The sequence below is a fragment of the Myxine glutinosa genome, chromosome 3 (genome assembly GCF_964187855.1).
Source record: "Myxine glutinosa chromosome 3, kmMyxGlut1.1, whole genome shotgun sequence".
NCBI lineage: Eukaryota > Metazoa > Chordata > Myxini > Myxiniformes > Myxinidae > Myxine > Myxine glutinosa.
This window is the reverse complement of record NC_136263.1, coordinates 133,301,448-133,323,975: the sequence shown is the minus strand read 5'-3', so window position 1 is coordinate 133,323,975 and position 22,528 is coordinate 133,301,448. Positions and strand designations below refer to the sequence as shown.

The following is a 22,528-nucleotide window of genomic DNA, read 5'->3' as shown; positions in this document are numbered from 1 at the left end:
CCCTTATATTTATGCCCATGGTCTATCTTTTTTAAATGTCGAGCATCAAGTAAGAAAGCAACACACACCATATTTAAAGTCTCATATTGTAGCGGCTACCGCGGGGTTTACACAATCGCCTTGCACCTACCAAGGACGCGGAGCGATCACCATGCCGGGCTCGTCCAGGACGCCCGGGCAGGCCCGCGCTCAACTTGCCAGGCCTCGGCCGGGACGCCCGGGCATGCCCGGGCACGCCCGCTCTCGACTTGCCAGGCCGCGTCCGGGACGCCCGGGCATGCCCGGGCATGCCCGCCCTCGACTTGCCAGGCCGCGGCCAGGACGCCCGGCCACGCCCCCTCTCGCCTTTCCCGGGCAAACGCTCCGGGATAATGTGTGTATATATATTGCTGCCCGATAAATGGGCTTTTCAGAGTACCCGAGTTGTTTTGTGACAATAAAGAAACTCGGACGAATTCCAGCTTTTTGTCGCGTCCATTCTTCCGATTACGTGGGAGCCAGCTCCTTCATTGGTGACCTACCGACATGGACACGGCAGTTGCCCTTAAACTGCCTACCTTCTGGGAGGCTCACGCGGTGGTTTGGTTCGCCCTGGCGGACTCCCTGTTCGCCCTGCGAGGCATCACGGCCGACGACACCCGCTTCCACCATGTGGTAGCAGCGCTCGGTTCAGCCACCGCGGCCCGCGCCCTGAGCCTCCTCGAGAGCCCGCCAGCCGCTGACAAATACGGTGCGATTAAAAAGCAGCTCCTCGACGCTTTCGCCCTCCCATCGGCAGAACGCGCACGGCGCCTGCTCGACCTGCCCGAGCTCGGCGACACGCGCCCGTCCGAGCGAATGGACTACATGCTTTCGCTCCTCGGCGAGCACTCTCCGGCATTCCTGTTCCGGGAGCTGTTCCTCCATCAGCTGCCTAGCCCGGTACGCCTCGCCCTGGCGAGTACGACGATCACGGATCCCCGCGCCCTCGCCAGGGAAGCCGACAAGATCTCCGCGGCAGGCCAACGCATTGCAGCAGCGACCTGGGGCCCAACGCCGTCCGACACAATGCCCATGGTGCCCGAGCACCCGGCACGGTCGACGACCGAACTGCCGACGCAATTGGCGGCCGCAACGCCGAGCCGACCACCTCCAGCACGACGACCGGGGCCTCCACCTGACCAAGCGTGGTGTTACTATCATGCCAGGTTCGGACAGAAGGCCCGGACATGCCGACCCCCGTGCACCTTCGGCAGGCCGGGAAACGGCCGGACCGGCGTTCATTACCAGCCATGAGCGCCGGCCAGACGGGCAACTTACTTTTCATCACGGACAAAGCGTCCGGACGGCGCTTCCTGTGCGACACCGGCGCCCAACTGAGCGTCATACCCGCCTCCGATCAGGACAGGCAGTCCGCGGTTTGCGGCCCCTCCTTGGTTGCGGCCAACGGATCGGCCATCCACATCTTCGGCCCGCGCAACGTCACCCTCTGCTTCGGCGGCCAACGCTTTACTTGGACTTTTGTAACCGCCAGCATGCCCATGGCTCTGCTAGGCGCCGACTTCCTCTGCGCACACGGACTGCTGGTGGACGTCCAATGGCGTCGCCTCATCAATGCCGAGACCTTCAGCTCCCTGGTATGCACATTGAGCAGCTCCGCTCCGACCGAGCTGGCATGCGCTCTCCCGGCGGCGAACGAGTTTGCTCGCCTGCTCACGGAGTTCCCGGCCCTCACGCGGCCGACGTTTTCGGCCGTCGCAGTACGACATGGGATCGAACACCACATACCAACCACGGGCCCGCCGGTCTACGCCAGAGCCCGCCGCCTCGACCCAGCCAAGCTCGCCGTGGCCAAAGCCGAGTTCGACGCTTTGGAACACCTCGGCATCGTGCGGCGCTCCGATAGCGCGTGGGCTTCGCCACTACACATCGCCCCAAAACCAGGGGGCGGCTGGCGCCCATGTGGCGACAACCGCCGCCTTAACGACGCTACCACCCCCGACAGGTATCCGATCCCACACATCCAAGACTTCTCCGCCCATCTGGCAGGACGGGTCATTTTTTCAAAAATCGATCTCATACGGGGATATCACCAGGTACCTGTCAGGACGGCCGACGGCCCTAAAACGGCCGTCATCACGCCGTTCGGCTTAATCGAATTCCTACGGATGCCGTTTGGCCTCAAGAACGCGGCTCAGGCGTTCCAACGCTTAATGGACGGCGTGCTGCGTGACCTGCCGTTCCTCTTCGTTTACCTGGACGACATCGTCGTCGCCAGCACGTCCCGGGCTGAGCACCTCCTCCACCTCCGAACACTGTTCGGGCGCCTCAGCGAGCACGGCCTCATCGTCAACCCGGCCAAATGCCACTTCGGCACGACGGCTGTTGATTTTTTGGGCCACCACATCACCAAGAACGGGGCCGTGCCGCTGCCAACCAAGGTCGAGGCCATCACCACGTTTACGCGTCCCCGCTCCATAAAGGCCCTGCAGGAATTCCTGGGAATGGTGAATTTCTATCACCGCTTCGTGCCCCGCGCTGCTCAACTCATGCAGCCCCTCTACGAAGCCCTCCGGGGCAAGCCGGCCAAGCACGACATCGTCTGGTCCGCAGCAATGGACGCGGCCTTCCAAAGCTCAAAGCGGGCCCTCGCCGACGCAACACTGCTCGCTCACCCGGTGCTCAACGCTCCCATCGCCCTCACCACGGATGCCTCCGACTACGCGGTGGGCGCCGTACATGAGCAATGGGTGAACGGGGTTTGGCAGCCACTCGCTTTTTTCAGCCGGCAGCTCCGGCCGAACGAGCTCAAATATAGCACGTTTGACCGTGAGCTCCTCAGTCTACACCTGGCCATTCGCCATTTCCGCCACCTCCTGGAGGGCCGACCCTTCACGGCGTTCGTCGACCACAAGCCGTTGGTTTACGCAATGGCCAAGGTCACGGAGCCGTGGTCAGCCCGCCAACAGCGCCATCTCTCCGCCGTGTCGGAGTTTACCACGGACATCCAGCACGTCGCCGACAAAAACAACGTCGTGGCCGACTGTCTTTCTCGGGCCAGCGCGAACGCGGTCCACCTCGGCGTGGACCTCGTGCTTATGGCGGCGGACCAAACCACCGACACCACGGTGCAAGCCCTCCGGGCGGCGGACACGTGCCTCCGCCTGGCCGACATCCCCTTCGCGGACACTGTCCTGCTCTGCGACGTCTCCCAAGGCCAGCCTCGCCCCATCGTGCCCGTTACCTGGCAACGCCGCATCTTCGCCTCCCTCCACGGCCTTTCCCACCCGGGCTGGAAAGCTTCCCAGAAGCTGGTGTTGGCGCGATTCGTCTGGCACGGCCTTCGACGGGACGTCCGCGATTGGACCAGCACCTGCACAGCCTGCCAACAGGCCAAGGTCCACCGACACACCCAGGCCCCGCTGGCACCTTTCACCGTGCCCGAACGACGTTTCGACCACGTCAACGTGGATCTGGTGGGCCCCCTCCCCCCATCACGGGGGTTCACACACCTGCTCACCATGGTGGACAGGACCACCAGGTGGCCGGAGGCCGTTCCCCTCGTCTCCACCACCACCGCCGACGTGGCGCAGGCTTTCATCGCCACCTGGGTCGCCCGCTTCGGCGCACCGGCGGACATCTCGTTGGACCGCGGACCGCAGTTCACCTCCGAGCTGTGGGGCGCGGTCGCCCGCAACCTTGGGGTCAAGCTCCACCATACTACGGCCTACCACGCCCAAGCCAATGGGTTGTGCGAGCGATTCCACCGCTCCATGAAGGCCGCGCTCATGGCCGGCCTTCAAGACGGCGGTTGGGCCGACCGGCTGCCATGGGTCCTTTTGGGCCTCCGCACGGCCCCCAAGGAGGACCTCCGGGCATCCACCGCCGAGCTTGTCTATGGCCAGGCGCTACGCGTCCCAGGCGAATTCGTGCCCGACGCTACCAGTCCCTGGTCCGCAGCTCACCAGCGCTCGGACCTCCAGGAGGCCGCCCGATGGTTTGCCCCCGTGCCAACATCCCACCACGGTGACCCCCAGTCCTACGTCCCCCCAGCGCTTAGCACAGCGGAGTACGTTTTTGTGCATCATGACGCACATCGGGGGCCACTCCGGCTGCCGTACGACGGGCCCTTCCGGGTCCTGCGACGGGACGACAAGTCGTTCATCATCGACATCGGCAGCAGGTCGGACCGGATTGCGGTGGACCACCTCAAACCGGCGCATGTGGACATCGACCAACCGCCACGGTTGGCCCTTCCGCCACGGCGAGGCCGCCCTCCGTCCACGTTGCCCCCCACTCGACCGCCCACCACCACACCGGACCCCCCCCCCCCCATGACCCGCCAGGGGTCGCTTCGGCCGGGTCATCAGGACCCCCCTCAAATTGACCCTGCCGGTGCAAGTCTATTCTGGGGGGACGTGTGTAGCGGCTACCGTGGGGTTTACACAATCGCCTTGCACCTACCAAGGACGCGGAGCGATCACCATGCCGGGCTCGTCCAGGACGCCCGGGCAGGCCCGCGCTCAACTTGCCAGGCCTCGGCCGGGACGCCCGGGCATGCCCGGGCACGCCCGGCCACGCCCGCCCTCGACTTGCCAGGCCGCGGCCAGGACGCCCGGCCACGCCCCCTCTCGCCTTTCCCGGGCAAACGCTCCGGGATAATGTGTGTATATATATTGCTGCCCGATAAACGGGCTTTTCAGAGTACCCGAGTTGTTTTGTGACAATAAAGAAACTCGGACGAATTCCAGCTTTTTGTCGCGTCCATTCTTCCGATTCCGTGGGAGCACAGCTCCTTCAATATAACTAATGACTTGGCTTGGGTTTGAAACGCCAACCTCCTCGACTCAGAGCAGATGCTCGAACTCGAATGAATTACGTCATCGAGTCCTCCGAGTATTAAATTTAAGTTTATTTTGGACATATTTGAAGTTTATTATTATTTGAAATTATATTTTTTGGTCACAATGCTAAATGGAGGTTTTTCTTTAATTAAATGACTACCTTGCACTGCAACCTTTGTTCAAAGGCCGAGTATATCGTATCATGCTCTTCTTCTGGTTGAATATTGAGCTTTGCCTGTATGTGCAGCTTTTCAAATGCAGCGTGAGAAGTGGCCACCGGAAACGAGAGACAGACAAACACACAAATGCAAGGACAGACACCATGGTTCACATTGTATAATAGATAACTAGTCGTAGTACTGATCCCAGAGGTACCCCACCACTTACATTCTCCCAGCTAGACCATCCTCCCACTCGTAGCCACTCTTTGCTGCATATCACTAAGTTTGTTTCAAATCCAATTATAACTACATGACCCCTTATATAGCTTGCTGCCCCGTTTATAGTTATAGTTTGAGGTTGAACTCTGATTGCTGCCCCCTAAGGATTGTGGAGTTCATTGGTTGTTGGTCTCACCCCTCTGCCTGCCTCCCCGGCTCAGCCGCTGGCCCCACCCCAACCCCGGCGGTTCTCCTGCTCCCCCTTCTCAGTTTTTTCACTACCCTTACCCTGCCCCAGCAGTTCTTTTGCTCCCGCTTCTCAGCCCCCCTCCCCTTCACGAGCAATGCTGGGTACCCCCCTGCTAGTTTTAAATATGTAGTGTAGAGGCCTCTCCAATTATTTTGGCCTGCAGAATTAAAAATTTTTTATATCCAAGTACAATCTTACCTGATTCATTGTAGACCACACCAATATCGATCTGCAAGAAAAATGGGGTAGAGTGATGAGCCATTAATATGGAACCAATCATTAATAAATCAAATAATCAATAAATTTACAAAAAGTACTTTGTGGACATTTTTGGACTTTTACTGGTAGGTATATTATTTTAAAAACCCAAACATATTCCATCATTATTAAATATTTTCACTTAACATGTTGATATGAAAAAAAAAAGTACAATTAATCAATAAATGTATAATTTTTATACAGGCATCCAGGTGTTGTCTAAAATTGGGTGAAATGCCTTCCAGCTGATTGGTGAAGGATGTAATGTTGGTCAGGTGGGCATGTTGTTGAAGTATGTAAAGTATGTTCTTGTCACTTACCCAACTCATCCATTAAGTTTTGTGCTAACCCATCCACACCTTTTTGAAATATTGTGACATATATATATATATATATATATATATATATATATATGTACAGTATATATATATATGTATATATGTATGTATATATATATATATATAATATATATATATATATATAGATAGATATAGATATATATAGATATATATACAGCCGTCCCTCGCTATATCGCGGTTCACTTTTCGCGGCTTCGGTACATCGCGGGTTTTTCTCGCTTGTATAATATGTAAAATTATATCGCGGATTTTTCGCTATATCGCGGGATTTTGCGGTATAAATGGATTTTTATATATTATTATTTTAAATATTTTTGTGGTAAAATAAGCATTTTCTAGCCTAAAAAATTTAAAAACGTAAAAAAATAAGAAAAATACAGTTATTAAAACATATTACAAGAAATAAAATACTGTACATAGTGTACAGTAGAAGGAGAGACAAAGAGTCGTGCGTATAGAAAACGCAGATGCGGCAGCTTCCACTTGCGCTAGTTACCCACGTAATGGGTAACTGTAATGCTCTTTCTGGCTGTGCAGTACATTCATCATCGTCATCATCGTCATCACCTTCATCGTCATCAGTACTGCACAGATAATTCATCATCATCTTCATCACGCAAGTTGTAGTATTGAAGAGCCGGGGCTCTTGCTTGATATGGACGAAATGACGGGCAAGACACAAACTCGTCCGAGAAGATATTTATTCTCAAAACCAACTTAGTCTAGTAGGAAGACTAGGTCCCCCTGCACCCCCCGGAGATATACTTCTAATCAGTGTTTCTAGATTGGAAAAAATGTGTAGAAAATGACTAGCTATGGCCCCAAGCTGAAAAAATGTCCCACGTACCATTTTTATGCAAATTACTGCTGCCATTATCAAAAAAACGATTTTTGACATATCTCAGCCAATATTGCAGATAATTGAAAAATGAAGGTGTCTAGACCCATGTTTTGAAGGGCATAGATCATGATAGAACTATTCATAACATGATTACATGTGTCTATGGTATACTAGTATGCTAATTAGTGCTTTATTTACAAAATAATCACAGTTTTACGAAATAATAGACTCATATTAAGGTCCGTCTACACAGACGTTAACACAAAGTTTTATTTTTCTAAATATTACAACTGTCAAAATAGTCCTAGCACTCAATGTGACCACTCTTCTCTTGCTTGTTTTAGATAAACATCATTAGCATTAGTGATTCTACACTGAGTGATTTTATTGGAATAGCTCCTCTCATAATACATGAACCCAAGTATCAATTAAAATCTACTCAGTGATGGTTATACATTTTACCATGTATGCTACACAAACCTGGAGTAGTTGTGTCCGTCAAAGGCGAAGAAGATATCTGCCATCTCTCCGTTACACTTGTGAAACAGCTGGAGGTTGTTGGTCTTCACAGAGTGGAGGAGCATGAAGACAAGATGGCAGTGGGTAATGAACGACATCCAGAAGGCAGCTGTCTTCCCCAGGTGGCCCTTGCGCACCTTTTCCTCAAAGGCATGGTACTTTTTGATGAGGAGTAGAGTTGAGGGGTCTTTGAGGGCTTCATCGAGGTGCTCTCGGTTGCAAGACTGGGTCATTCTGAGAAGCACAGCAGGGTCAGAGATCATGATGTTCTCCTCCTCAGTGAATCTCTCCATCAACAGCCTCTCCATTGCCTCACACACTGTTTTGAGGCAAAAGAGGGACTTTGCGTAGGCCTTTCCACTGAGAACACCTTTGAGAGATCCACTTGTTACTAGTTGTGCCTCAAAGAGAATCTCTGCATATCCAGAACCACGCATCTTGTGTCCAGTGAGCATCCCGATGTAGTTCATGGATGTGTGGAAGGGTCCAATCGTTACTACATGACTAGCAAATTCATTTGGCCAGCGCCAGATGATGGGAAGGGCTTTCATGCAGACACCCAGATCAAATGTATTCAGGACCCATCTCTGACCCACCTCAGCAGTTGCTGCCTCGGAACGCTTCAGTAGCTCACGAACAACTGCGTTGTCTGTGATCGGTTGGTGGATAGGCGTGCAGTAGTCGACTGTTGATTTGCTGGGTGGGGGAGAACCAGTTGCAGAGGTGAAACCCCCTAGCCCAGGCACAGGCTGCAGGCCACAGCTTCCGATGTATCTGATGAAGAGCCAGATGTAGTACTCTTGCATCGTAGTGGCATAGACTGTGTCATTCTCTGCTGGCGGTGTGAATGATGAGCCTTCAGGGAACTTCGGGCCAACGCGAGTAAAGTGCAAGGGTGGGAGAGTTTTTGGTGTGTCGACCTTCAGGCTACGCTGTTGTGACCTATTGATGGTAGGTAGCATTCGGTCCTTGCTGCTCTCGAACCCGGGCTTGACCTCCTGCACCATGATTCCTCCAGCACTGTTTACAATGTTGCTGCCGTGCACACTGGTAGTGGTTTTATTCAAGTTGTCCCACTCACAGTGGAATACAAGGTTGCCCTCTCCTGTCACAATTTGTGGTGTACGATAAGTTGAGACTTCATCCAGGACCTTGGCGAGAGCAGTTTCCAACTCCAAGGCGAAATCGTAGCTCTCAGAGTGTCCAAGCCTGTGTAGTATTGTGGTGAGCTGTTTGCTTCGGAACAGGTGCCTTACAGTCACACAGAGGAGAATGTGCTTTGGTAACTTCCATTTTCCATCTGACACTGCACGGCACAGATCTTGTCCAATGGAGAAGACCAGACGCTTCACCTTTTCTGTCTCGATGCCCTCCTTGCCAGTCATTAGCACGCTGAGAAAGCGGACAAGGTCTGGAGGTAGGATGTCTTCAGGATTGAGCTCCATGTCTTCAGCTGTTGGTGGCCATGGTTGGTCTTTACACTCTCTGAAAGCCTGTAGAATACCCTGGCGAAGTTGGAGGGCAACATTTTGGTTCTTGTTTGTGCTTCCGAGTGTGAATGCTCGTGCGAGAGCATTGGAAACTGTTATGTTTGAGCTGTGCACAAGCCAGAAAGAAATGACATCACATTTGTCATGATCAACCTTCGTGAAGTGGATATGCTCCTTGATTGGGCCATTCTGTAGGCGTTTCAGTAGTTTCTCTGACCGATAATTTGAGTTCTCATATCCATTCAGTTTCAGTTCCTCGACATAGAGCAAGCGCAAGGAAGAAAGCTGTAGAACTTTATTCTGCTGGATGACCTGGGTTTGAATGTGTTCCAGTACTGAGTTGAATGCCTTTTCATGGGCGGCTGACATGCAAGCCTGCTCCTTTGGTGCTTCGGCTCTGTGAATCGCACGCTCATAGTTGTAGAATGCTGTGCGGAAAGCTTTAAAACATGACGGATGGTGTTTGGCCTCACATGCAAAGAGGTCTTTGTTTTTCACCTTTCGATGGAGTCGATAGAGACCCATTTTCTCAGCCCGTGTTTCGATTTGCTCCCATGCATTTTCTTTGTTTTTAAAGGATGGGAAGGTTGTAGGCCTCTCAGTATTGCGATGAGCATCTTTGGTCTCAACTTTCTCACAAAATATACACTCTGGCGGGAAGATGGGTTCAGCAGAACCTCCTGGTTTACGAGGAGAGTGATGCCATGATGAGGTTGATGGCCCTGGTTCTGTATCATCTCCCAGACGATGAAAGTGGCGGACAAAGTGCTTATAACACTTGCTGTGATATCCTACTCTTTCTAGGTCATCAGGAAGAGTTGCCGGGATCTGATCACATACTGATTGCATACGACATGGGGAGTCATGCGGTTGGTTGAGACGTCTATCCCGGATCTTTTGAAGCAGTTGCAGTTTTTCTGAAGCAGATCCTTTAATTTTACGGAGGGGCGTGAAATCCCCATGATCAGACATGGATGGTACATGAAGGATGCATGTAGGAGGAGAGCTTTGGGCTGCAGGTTCTACACTCCGTTTTCTTTTGGGCATGCTTGCTGTCGATGTCTACCATCACTGTTAAATGACAAATAAGAAATCACGAATGATGTTAAAAGTGCCTGTGAAAGGAGGCTCTGAGTTTTCAGTGAGGTAACAGAGGTTCTGAGTCATGTTCTACACTAGGGTACTTTTTAGCTGACTAAACCATGTTTAGTGGCATCAAAAGTGCTAATAGCTAAAACATCTAAATTCTTCCACACTAACGTTAGCTATCTAGGCCAATGAAACATTGTGCTAAGTTACTGTAGCTAGCTCAGCTGTCGTGCCTCTTTCTGGTTCAATTCATATACAGAAGTCAACAGATATGTCTCATGTTTGGCATTAACAAAAGTTTAAGTTACACCGACATTAGGAACATACTGTACATAGATGAGGCTAGCTTTAACGTTAGCTAACATGGTGCTAGCTGGCTCAGCTGTTATTCTGCCTGTTTATGATTTCATGCAGAAACTGAAGTCAAGAGTGTGAGTAACATTATAGTTAGCATCTTACCTGGCTAGATTGGAGGATGAATACCAAGAACAACACACAGATGGAATGGAAGACTGAACTTTCAACTGAGGTATTCAATAACATCAACGTTACCAATTGATACGAGCGCGCGACATTACCAATTGATACGAGCGCGCGAGCGCGCATGTTACATGGATGGAAATGTAAAATGGCAGCTATAGCAGCACTAATTTGGATCTCTAGTCTGTCATTTCTGCACTGTGATTGGATAACATAAAAAAATATGTTTGGGAGTTAACAGCAGGAGTTGGTAGATTTTACGTGGGCTGGGTGAGAAACCTTTAAATAAGCAAGTGAAAATCTCTCGCAATACAAAGTCAATGGTGGGAAGAAAAGTTGAGTGGTACCAATGTTACTGCCAATGTCCCGCCCCTATGCAAGACTCAGGAGCATCTTGTTGACATTTAACCTTGAAAATACCTGGGTTTAGACCCCTTATGTACCATGTTAAGTTATCTGCAGTATTAACGTATCCTTATCATTTGTAAAACTGATTATTTTGTAATTACAGCATTAATATGCATACTAGTATACCATAGACACATGTAATCATGTTATGAATAGTTCTATCATGATCTATGCCCTTCAAAACATGGGTCTAGACACCTTCATTTTTCAATTATCTGCAATATTGGCTGAGATATGTCAAAAATCGTTTTTTTGATAATGGCAGCAGTAATTTGCATAAAAATGGTATGTGGGACATTTTTTCAGCTTGGGGCCATAGCTAGTCATTTTCTACACATTTTTTCCAATCTAGAAACACTGATTAGAAGTATATCTCCGGGGGGTGCAGGGGGACCTAGCCTTCCTACTAGACTAACTCGGGAACACTGAAAAGCCCGTTTATTGGGCTGCATTATAAAGCACAACCAGGAACCGAAACCGAAAGCCACGCCTCGCAAGCATGGCGTGCTTCGGTGGTCACGTGATCAACAGGTGGAGCTGATTATACCCGCACGCGCGACACGCTTTGGTGGTCACGTGACCAGCCACTCTTGCGCCGCGGATCCCCGCCGGTGACGTCACCGGCTGGAGCAAGGAGATTCTGATGCTGGTCTTGCATGGGGAACCCATGGGTTGCTACAGTATCTTCAATGGTGAGTACCCATTAGAATTTTATATGTTGTTAAAATTACGTATGTTTAAGAGTGTAAAAAGTGTTTAAGAGTATAGGAAGTGTTTATAAGAGTATGGGAAAGGTTAATAGGAGTGTGGGGAGGGTCATAAAGCTTTAAAATATATATAAATCATAAAATAAAAATATGGTCGCTACTTCGCGGATTTTCATCTATCGCGGGGGGTTCTGGAACGTAACCCCCACGATAAACGAGGGATCACTGTATATATATATATATTGTTGCGGATATGAGGATTGTGTTTTTTTATTGTGTTGTATTGTATAGTAAATTGTTGTGAATTATTGCTTTAGTCTGGACCCTCCTTACTCCAGTTATGTATAAAGGTCAAAGGGCGTCCCATAATTAGTCCATAAAGCATACACGTTAGCCAATCATAGAATACCCCTGTTCAATAGTTATATCTTTATTATGTGTATTAGGGTAAGGCCTTGTCTTCCATTAAGATGACACTCCATTGCACCAAGTGAAATAGAGTAGATTCCTTTCACTTTCCCCTTTCATCATTGCCAAGCCTCGATTGCCAATTACATCCCCTCCAAAACCACCATTGAACATGTGCTCGGGTCGGGGAAGAAGGGCGTGCCCGCCCGTCGTCATCAAGGGCGGAGCCAGAGGGTCGCGCGACCAACCAGGGCCGAGGTGAGCACACCGATGGGCGTGTCCTGAAGGCCGGCGGCTTGATCGCTGGAGGCGCTATAAAAGCGCGCGCGCAAGGAACATAAGAGATCATCCAGGGAAGCACAACGCCTGCTATTCGTCGCCTTGCTCGCCAAAGTTGGACCAAGCAAGAGAGTTGGGCAAGAAGCAAGCACGTTGTTCAGTTGTGTGGTTGAGTCAGACGAGTCCTGGCAAAGCGCGCGACGTCCACCGCAGCAGCAGCAGACACAGCAGCAGCAGCAGCGGCCACAGCAGCAACAACAGCAGCTTGGGGCCTTGACGGCAGTTTTGAGGAAACGGCACCGCCGATCGTGCTGCAGTACCCTTGGACCTTCCTCTCCCTCCAGCCATCCATCTCCCGCCAGTCCTATCATCATTCCCCGCGTGAGTCTGTCCTTGTTTGTTCTGTCCCTGGGTTAATTAAGACTGCATAGATAAGCTAGCGATTTTCACTGTCCTTCTGGTCTGTCCCTCTGTCTATTTTATTTTATTATCCTTCCTTCTCCTTGGTTTTTTTGAGCCTGTAAATAGTAAATAAATTATATTCGTATTTCCAACCTTTTTGTCTTCTTCTTCTTCACATCCGTGTCGCCTTAGTCTTTTCCCTATTGAATATCTGTGGCGCGATCCGGCCAACGTTCATGAATTGGGTTTTTCGGGGTAACTGTACGGCCGCGGTGCCATCCGCTCGGCAAACCAACATCCTTATCCGTGGTCCGTAACAATTGGTGTCGGGAGCGGGAACGGACCCGAAGCACGCTTAACGCGCTCAAAATTACGAGCTACTGAAATTTGTTGTTTTACAAAACCCGAATTTTGAAATCGCGCCATGGCTGGTCAAGGCGACGGGATGTCGGTGGGAGAGATAGACGGGGTAGAATCGACCCAGGACCTGGAGGAAATGTATGTGGAGGAGGGCAATGAGGAGGTGGCTGAGGAGGTTTCAGGCGCGCAAAATGGCGCTCTCGCGCACGAGGTTACGGGCACGCAAAATGGCGCCTCGCACATGGCTACAGCGACCGCGCCCGCGACCGTAGCAGCGCCGCCGGTGGATTCGAACCTTTTTTTGCTGCAAATGGGGGCCCTTATGGACAAAATGGGTAAGCAATTAAGGGACGAAGCGAGGGCTGATAGTGAGCGAATGAGGGACGACGCGAGGGCTGATAGTGAGCAATTAAGAGAGGGGTTAGACAAGAAATTTGAGGGGTTAGACAAGAAATTTGAGGGGTTAGACAATGGGATAGAAGGGGTGAAACATGGGTTAACGGGGGTGGAAAATAGAATGGCTGCCCAGGAGAATCAGATAGAGGGGGTGAAAAATGGGTTAGAGGGGTTAGAAAACAAGATGGAAAACAAATTGCGGGAAATAGGGGAGCAATCCGCCCGAGAAATTAAACAAATGGGAGAGCAGATAGAGGAGGTGAAAATTGGGGTAGAAACCAAATTGGATGCTCAGAGGGATGAATTGGGACAGATGAGGGTGGCATCTACAAAAGAGAGGGAGGAGATGAAGGAGGAGATGAAGGAGGAGATACGACGAGGTGTAAGCGAGGAGGTAAAGCGAGGTGAAAAGCGTATGGAGAAAGAGGTGAGAAATGGGACGGCAAAGTTACAAGGGGGCATAGAGGACCTGACGGAGGAGGTGGAACAGCTGACGGTGGGACAGACGGAGTTAACGGAGCAGGTACAAAAGAACACTGCGGTACTAGGAGGGTTAAAAGTGACACAAAGAGACATCAAGGACGACTTGATAGCGACGAAGAGGCAATGTCAGATGGTACGTGAGGGACTGACAACGAGGTTGGACGGGGTGACAGAAGTAATGGAGACGAAGGACCGGGAGGTGAGGACGCACATAGAAACGGTCAAGGTAGCCTTAGAGGAAGAGATAGAGGAGACGCACCAGGAAATAAAAGAGGTGAAGCAAAAGTTAGAGGAAGTGGAAGACGAGGTGAGTGAAATTAAGAAGAGACGGAGGGAAACTAAGAGGGAGATAAAGGAGGAAGTAATGGAATATGTGCAAGGTCGGTGCTCAAATCGTGATGATGTGCTCGCTAACCAAATAAAGAGTTTGCAGGTGGCGAAGGAGGTGCGGAGACAAGGTGCCAAGGTGAGTGGCGATATATTCGGAAATGCATATGATGTGAGGGGAGCTTCAGTCAGCTTGGGGGTTGATTTGGATCCGGGTGTTCGTGAGAGGCCGCTGGTAAAGTGTGCGTCAAGGGGTGAGCGTGTTACGAAGCGCGAGTGTGATACCGAGTGCGGGCGAGAATGTCCGACTCTGGGGTGTGTGAGGAAAAAGTGCGCGCCAAGGAGTGAGTGTGCTGTCGAGAGTGAGTTGGTCGTAGTGCGTGTGCGAGGGGGCACATGGAAGCGCGGTGTGGTGAGTGTTACAGAGGATGTAACGAGAGAGTGTACACCTGTGGTGAGTGTTACAGAGGATGTAACGAGAGAGTGTACACCTGTGGTGAGTGTTACGGGAGAAGTAACGGGAGAGTGTGCGCAAGAGTGTGCGCGAGAAAGGTGTGTAACGGACGGGTGCATGAGCACAGAGTACGCTGTCGAGAGTAAGGGTGAGTGCGCGACCGAGAGTGGAGGTGAGAGTGGTAAGAGTGACATGGAGCGTGAGTTGGTTGTGGCAGGTGAGAGAGGATGTACACCTGAAATGGAAGGATGCACACCTGGAATGGTAGAGCGTGTGTGGGAATGCACACTTGAGTTGGTAGTGAGGCACGTGGTTGGGTGTGCGAGTGAGAGCACACCTGTGATTGTCACAGAGGAGGTGACCGAGAAGGGGGCGCGAAGAGGTGTGTTGGTGAGGTGTGCGAACGGCGAGTGTGTGCAAAGGTGTGCGGTGGTCAGGTGTGTGACCACGTCTGTGAGCGAAAGAACGAGTACAATAATGAAGTACGCGGGGTGTACAGGCGGCGTTGGAGCACCGAGCTCGGTGAGGGTGAAAGGGGTAGCGTATGCATGTGAGCATGCAGGTGAAGCATCGACGGTAACCGGGTTAGCGGTTAGAGCGACTTATAGCCGAATCGGGCCCTCGGTGCGCGCCGGGCAGCTTCGCGTGCCGCGAGGACCAGCGGGGATCCGAACCACGGCGGTTTCGAAAGAACCGCCATACGCGATCCACGCCGGGCCGCGCTTTGAACGGCCGCGTCCGTGCTCCACTAGGCGGAGCGGGCAGCCCGATAGGAAGGGTCGTCATGGCGACCCCTTTTTGTTGAGGCGTTCCGGCAGGTCGAGATCGGGCCATTGGACGGCTCTGTGCCGAGATGGTGCGTGGGATCTCGGCCCAGGTAAGCGTCCTTCCCTGCACCGAGTGCCGGACGCATCCAACCGCTGGCACCAAAGAACCCGCATTCATTGCTCGGCTGTACGAAGCCGAGCTTTAGAAGTGAATTGGTGCACAGAGAGGCACTAGTGAGTAGACTGTGATGATGAGGATAGTGTTTTGGACCCGAAATTAGGAAAACAAAATTTGATGATTGGCAAAGGATTGGCAGTAATGATTGGCAGATGATGGGTAGTGATTGGCAAATTTTTGATTTGTTGAATTTGGACGAGCAAAATTTATAGTGAGAGATACCCGATGTGGTGGGCTGGCAACTCTGCCATCTCTCACAACGGGGGCAAAGGAGCACTAGGTTATGGGGTTGGCAGTGAAAACTAGCCCAGGAGGGTTTGGATAATGTGTAGGGATCTAGAGAAGATGACCTCAGGTAACGTTAAGGTTAGGTAGTGACTGATACCTGTAGTGGGGACGCAGGTAGATTAGAGTGGATGATAATGACGTGGTATGTGCTTAGTTTAAAGGGAAGACGGGGAGCACTAAGTTAGCAGGGCAACAGGTAGTTTAGATGATGCCGTGTGAGTGTTGGAGGTGTATTTAGAAGTTTATTGTGAAAAGTGTGTGAGGAACAGGTGTGATTGCACAGGTGTGCAACTGAACAGGTGTATGGAGCAGTGTTTGAGTGAGTGATGGTAATGGGTGTTGTGTTGACCAAATGGTCCAGGAAGGAAGGAGGGTGCAGGTGGCACCAGGTGTGATTGCACAGGTGTGCAACAACAGGTGTATGGAGAATGGTCGTGTGAAATACATGGAGTGTGGAATATATGGAGTATTGGAATGGATGGTCGTGGAGTGAGTATGGTGGAAACTATGGAGTGGAGTGGATGGTGTGAATGGGGGAAGGATGGACCCCCATCACGAATACCCGGGGAGGGTAGTGTAAGTGTTAGGTAGAGGGTATAGGTAAATTGTGGTTGGATATTGGCATCTGTGGTGCGGGTGAAAGAATGGTATTTGGATGGGTGCATTAGTGTTGTGGAAATGGCTGGGCGTGTAGCCTGTTAGTGTGTAGGGTTGGTTTGGGCACTCCACCACTGTGAGGATGTCGGCCAGGTGAGGCCGCAGGTGGGCTCTGGGAGCCGGCAGAGTTGTTGTGGATGGGGCCCGAGGATCCGGAGGATGGACCCGGGTAGCCCAGTGCCAGAGGGCACCGAGGGGTGACAGAGCCAGGAGGGGCCTTCCCCAATTAGATAGGTTAGGGTGAGGAGCTAGGTAAGCTCGGGTGGCAACTGCAGTGGTGGAGGTGTGCAGGTGGGTAGACCTGCTGGGAGAGCAGCACGACCCAGCCCGGAAATTGTGCAAGGGCACCGGGAGATGAATCGGGGGAGTGAGACCCCAAATTGAGAAGCACCACAGTTTGGTCAATGGGAATTGGTTTTTAGAACCCATAGTGTAAGATGGCCAATGGATTGGCAGGGAAAGACCCCGGGTAGTGTAAAGTGTGTTAATGTCATTTAGAGGATAGTTAGGATTAGGAATCTCCTCGCACCATCTACATCCACTCACCTGGGATGACGTACCTCCCCACCATGCCATGTTTTATTATTTTTATTGTGCAGATGTTTGGATTGTGGGACGCATCATGACGTGGGTGTGACATTGTGCTGTGTTCCATCTCTTCCTCCTTATGAGGATTGATGATGAATTGGGTGATGGCAAATTTTGGTTAGAGGGATTGTGGGAACGAATTTGGAATAGAAGAAATATGGGGAAGACGTGACAGTAGTGACGAATTTGTAAATGTGTAGGTTGTTGTACATATGGGGTAAGGGCAAGTGTAGTGTAGGTGACAGGGGGGGTGACGTACGGTAGGGACGAGCTTTCTCACTTCGCTCTCCGTACGCACTTCACCTTTGAACATTTGAACTTCACCACGCACAGAGAAAATCTTATTTAAAGGAAATTAAAACTTTAAAATGGCACTGAGTTAAGGATCATCAGAATTATCAGAATTCCTAAAGTTCAAAGTGCCATAACTTTGTCAAAAATGATCGAAACGTCGTGAAGTTCGAACTTTATCTGTAACTTATCATGAGGAAACCATGTACCAAGTTTGAAATCATTATCATTCAGCGTTTATTAAAAAAAGTCGGGAAAACTGTTCTTTGCATGACGGACTGATAGACTGACTGACAGACTGACGGACTGATGGACTGACAGACGGCGTGCAAACCTATAGTCCCCTCCGGTGTACACCGGTAGGGGACTAATAATTTAATATGAGATGTTGGTCATGACGGTGTTATTCGTGGTGGAGGCCTTGTGTTGAAATTGAGACGTATTACCAAAAAGATGAATAGTTGTCAGAACGGTGTCTGTCAACTCTGAGTGACTGCACTGTCAACAAGATGGAAATGTAATTGGCATCTTGTGTCATTGTCAAAATGACAATGTTTATGAATTTGTGAAATAAGGAGGTATGAGGACGAGTCCAAAAAGATCTGGGTGTGAGAGTGAATGGAATTTGGCCTTAAAGGGTGGTGGTGGTGCTGATTGCACCGGGCAGTTGTGTTATGGTGCCGTGATGTGCAATGTCATTGTGGAGAACACTGGGTGGCGAGTGTGGAAATGTTAATCGTCCAGGATGTTGTGGATCTCTTTTTATGTTGTGGCCTGATTGTTGGCAATGACGTCATTAGGGCTGTAATAGTGGCGTCTCGGCTTCAATGGGGACAGTGCTTGGTCTGTTTCTTTTTTGGAGGTTTGGAGGCATTGTGACTGCTGGGTAATAACAAAAGGGACGTTGTGGTGGTTGGCCGCTAGTGGTGGTGGCTAGTAGTGGTGGTCGTGCTGGTTAAATGTTCACCACCTGAATGATAACGTGTTGCCTTTGTGTGCAAAACTAATGAAAACTGTGAAAAGTGTCCATTTGCAGGTGGCTTGGTTCTGATTGGGGGGCTTCGGGAGGAGGCACTGCCTCCAACCAAGGTGAGCTGGTGGTCACCACTGCCAAGGTGGGAGTAGTCCCAACTGTCAGGTGCTGTCGACGGCACACTGCGGTGGGATATGGAGGTAAAACCACCTGATACATACATCACATTGTCAACAGAGTGCAGCTGCACCCACACTGAGTCTTGACGACAGTAATACATATTAGAACTATTTTGTTTTTGATATTTTTATTTGTTTTATTTGCAATGAAATATATAAATTAAAAAAGGGAGGTGATTGGACGGGCTTTTGGCTGGGAATGTGGCAAGTTGTCGCAGGGACAGACGGATGGAGTTGGATGTGTTACGAATTCCGGGTTTATGGGGGTTACAATTCAGGTCATTTCTTATTAATGTATATTCTATTAAAGGTTGTTGTGATTAAAGGGTCAGGAGCCCTTCTGGGAAAAACGAGACCGGAAACGTGATCGTAAAGAAGAGGAGGAGGAGAAGGAAGGGTGGCCATCTTAAGCTTCGAGAGCTCCGACGCGAGCGGAGGCGATCGTTACCTACTTTGGAACGGAGTTGGAAAAGCCCGTCTGGCGAGAGGAGTTACCTGCGCGGAGTGATTGATTGCCGGTTACGTGTCAAGGTGCCGTGTGGTCCTGGAAGGAACCAAGCGCCCGGCGCTGTTCGCCTCGACGCCTACGAGGGCGTGTACGGGTCGCACCTTGGGCCTGGCGCGCGAAAGAGATTGGAAGGAGACAGTTGAGAGTTGAGACTGCAGCTCGAGACCGAGCCGCCGAACGTGAAGGACAAGGGAACCGTGCCTCTGTGAACCGAAGTCCGCGCGTCAGGAGAGCGCCAGATTACTGCGGAACCTGCGAAGTCGGGTATCCTCGCTGAGGTTGTCGAGTATCCTCACTCCCAGCCCCGGATTGGAATCGGACATAGATTCCCCGATCGCTGGATCGACTCGACGTCACCTGGGAGGCGTGCAGGATTCGGACATTACTTCCCCGATCGCTGGATCGACTCGACGTCACCTGGGAGGCATGCAGAGACATTGGGGGGCAAGGGCCGTGAGTGTTGCAAACACTGTTGTGGGTTAAGGTGGCGCCACCTATACTATAGATAAGGATTGTATGGAAGTGCTGTAAACGCATTGTGATTCCTGTGCGGGATTTGGGAATATATTGGGGTTTGTTCGTAACCCTTGGTGTGGACTCGTTATTGATTGACTTATTTTCACCCAAGGACCATACATCTTTCTGCCGGGGCTCCCCTCGAGGTTGACTCCGTAACAGATGTGAGAATTATTTAATTGATTCTTCACCATTGAGCGATGTGGCCAAAAATTTCGCCAAGTGCCATTCTAGGTCAAAGTAGATATTGGGATATTGATATTTTGTGATAAAAAGATATTGGGGAAAAACAATATTGGGATTCATAGTAGATATTGGGCAACTCTGGAGGATTTAAGTGGAGAGACCCAGGATTGGACTTAATTACAATTTTTGGAACAACTCATTTTCTGATTGGTGAGAAACGCCATGGATTCCTACACAATGTCAGACAATGTGGGACAAGCCAGAGGCTGAAACAGGTGCATGATGTGCTGAAAGCAGGATCCGGGCAGAGGCCGAGTGGATTGAATTGGTGTGGAGTGGATTGGAGTGATGTGTGTGGTGGCAACCACCGACGGGTGCCTGCTTAATCAGGCTAGGCATTTTTGAAATATACAAGATATTTTGCTTTGTGAAATTGTAATTTTGGGATCCAGATGTAATTTTGGTAGTTTTGATAGTAGTCTTGGTAGTTTTGATAGTGGGAGCTCATGTGTAAATTGGGGTGTGCTGTGTTGTGCGCAGGGTTTGCAGATTTTACCCTTGATGACAAACTATTTGGCATGTTGGAAAATTAATGTCGAGCTGTGATCAAAACGCTTGGCCTGTGATTGAAATCTCAAAATGTTCAAATGAGATTTTGAACATTGGTGTTAGACATGATCGATGGAGAACTTGCATTGATTTAAAAAAGTGAATTTCCATAAAATATTTCCATAAAAGGAAGAAAATAAAATTGAATGCAGATATTGGCAAATTCTGGAAAATTGATGGATACATTTTATCTATGGGTAGAAGGTTTACCAGGTGGTATGCCTTTGGGAGTAAAGTTGGCCAAATTTGTAAGGGAGCGAACACGAACTTAGCAGAGCACTCTCTGCTCACGGATTTCTGATACAAATATATTTATATTTAGATTCAAGATACAAGGCCTTTAAATTAAATTTAGATTCAAGGCCTCTAAATCTGGATTTGGGATTGGGAGCGATTTGGGATGAATCGCAGATTGGTTCAAAGGATGGACAGGCACGATTGTTAAATGGTTGTTGACCGCACTTGCGGTGATAATTGGGGTAGTAATTTGGGGGCCACTAATGAAAGCGTTTGTGCTTGTGTGTGTAAAGAAATACTTTTCAGGATGGACGTTGAAGAAAGCACCAGCGAAGACCATGGTTCTTTCTGCCGACCTGAACGAGTATATGGACGAGTATATGGACGATGTGTCATTAGATAGCCATGAATATGATAATTGTGATGATTTTTTTAAACAAAATCACCTACGGGTGAAAATCACCTACTACAGGACTTATTGACTCCTGTTTCTCTATATGTTTTGCAAGCTCTTGGTGCCAGTCTAATCCCCGTCGATCTAGCTTCGGGTCTGGCTGCCAAAAGACCTGTTACTCCGGATCCCTCTGAGCGCACGACCATGGATGACTTTGACACAAAGGAAGTCTCTCTCTTTTTTCTTGAATTGCCATGCTCTGTTCTCGAAACAGGAGCAGATGATACAAGAGTTGGCGATGTTATGTATTCCCAAGAACAACAACATGTGTGGGCTCTTATGAGCATGGACCTCAATTAACCTCGAAGATCTGCAAGGACCACGTTTGTGTGAGATGGAGGGAGCCAGTTCCACAGGGGAGTTGGCCGCCCTCTAGTGGAACACATCTACATTGGACCAGACGTCTTCGTTGCAGATCTGAAACGTTAATGGAAGTCCATGTTCTATGATATTAAAAAAACACGAGTGGCCGCGCAATCTGACCTTCAAGATTGTATGCGTGGCGCTGTGGGTGTGTGGCATACTCTTGGAGGGAAACACTTATGCTTATAAATGAAGCTCACTGGGAAATATATTTCGAGAAAAGACGGCCAGTTTTGTGCCCTCCTAATCTCCCGCACAATTGGCACCAAATTGTCTCTTTGATACATTGTCTCAATAGAGCCAAAGGAGGGAATTGTGGGAAATTGAGCCATTAAATGATGACAATTTGTTAGTAGTTAATTTCTCTTTGTATTGAAAACGAAATAATTATCCCTCGGTCAGCTGAACAACAGTGTCACCATTTGTTTGTCTTGATAAGATTTGAATCTGGGGAAGAGGCAACATTTGGGGATTAGGACATGTGGTAGAAAGAGATAAACCAGGAAACTTGGAAATAGTCTTTGAAACACGTCCTTTGTGGCTTGGCTCAGCAGTTTGATAAAGGATAAAAGTTTGGAGTAAGGGATCTCATGAGCAATTTGAGCTGATAGGACGAAGGGTGGGCTATCTTCCCCCTTCCTGTTCTTTGTTTCTGCCATGACTCACTGGGAAGTAATCTGATTCGGCTCATGTATAAAGCACTACTCTTGGCTTAGTAGAATTTAGATGTCTTGAGAATCTTGGAGGCTCCTTTGAGTCCCGTTTCTCTGCATCTCTGCGATCGTGTACTTGGTATATCAATAAAGCTTGTTACTTCTTCTTCTTCTTCATCGTGGTGGACCTTCGATTGATTCATCGACATATATATACAGACTTGGCATTTAATATGGAATCTTTTTTTTGTGGGGGTGAACTTACTTTTCAAGATGACTTAGAACCAAAAGTTCATTGGAATTATGTTGAAATTATTCTAGATTTTGTTAATGTGACCTTTAAAAGAAGCAAAAACCACATTTGACAT

General features: G+C 49.7%; 1 protein-coding gene across 1 annotated transcript in view; it reads right to left on the bottom strand.

Moving 5' to 3' along the window:
- Nucleotides 1–22,528, bottom strand: part of LOC137424163 (myoferlin-like) — a 162,065-nt gene that overhangs the window by 119,033 nt on the left and 20,504 nt on the right. Inside the window, exon 3 of the mRNA XM_078773617.1 lies at nucleotides 5,652–5,682. Coding sequence (XP_078629743.1) covers nucleotides 5,652–5,682 — 31 coding nt within the window. The remainder of the gene's footprint in view (nucleotides 1–5,651; nucleotides 5,683–22,528) is intronic.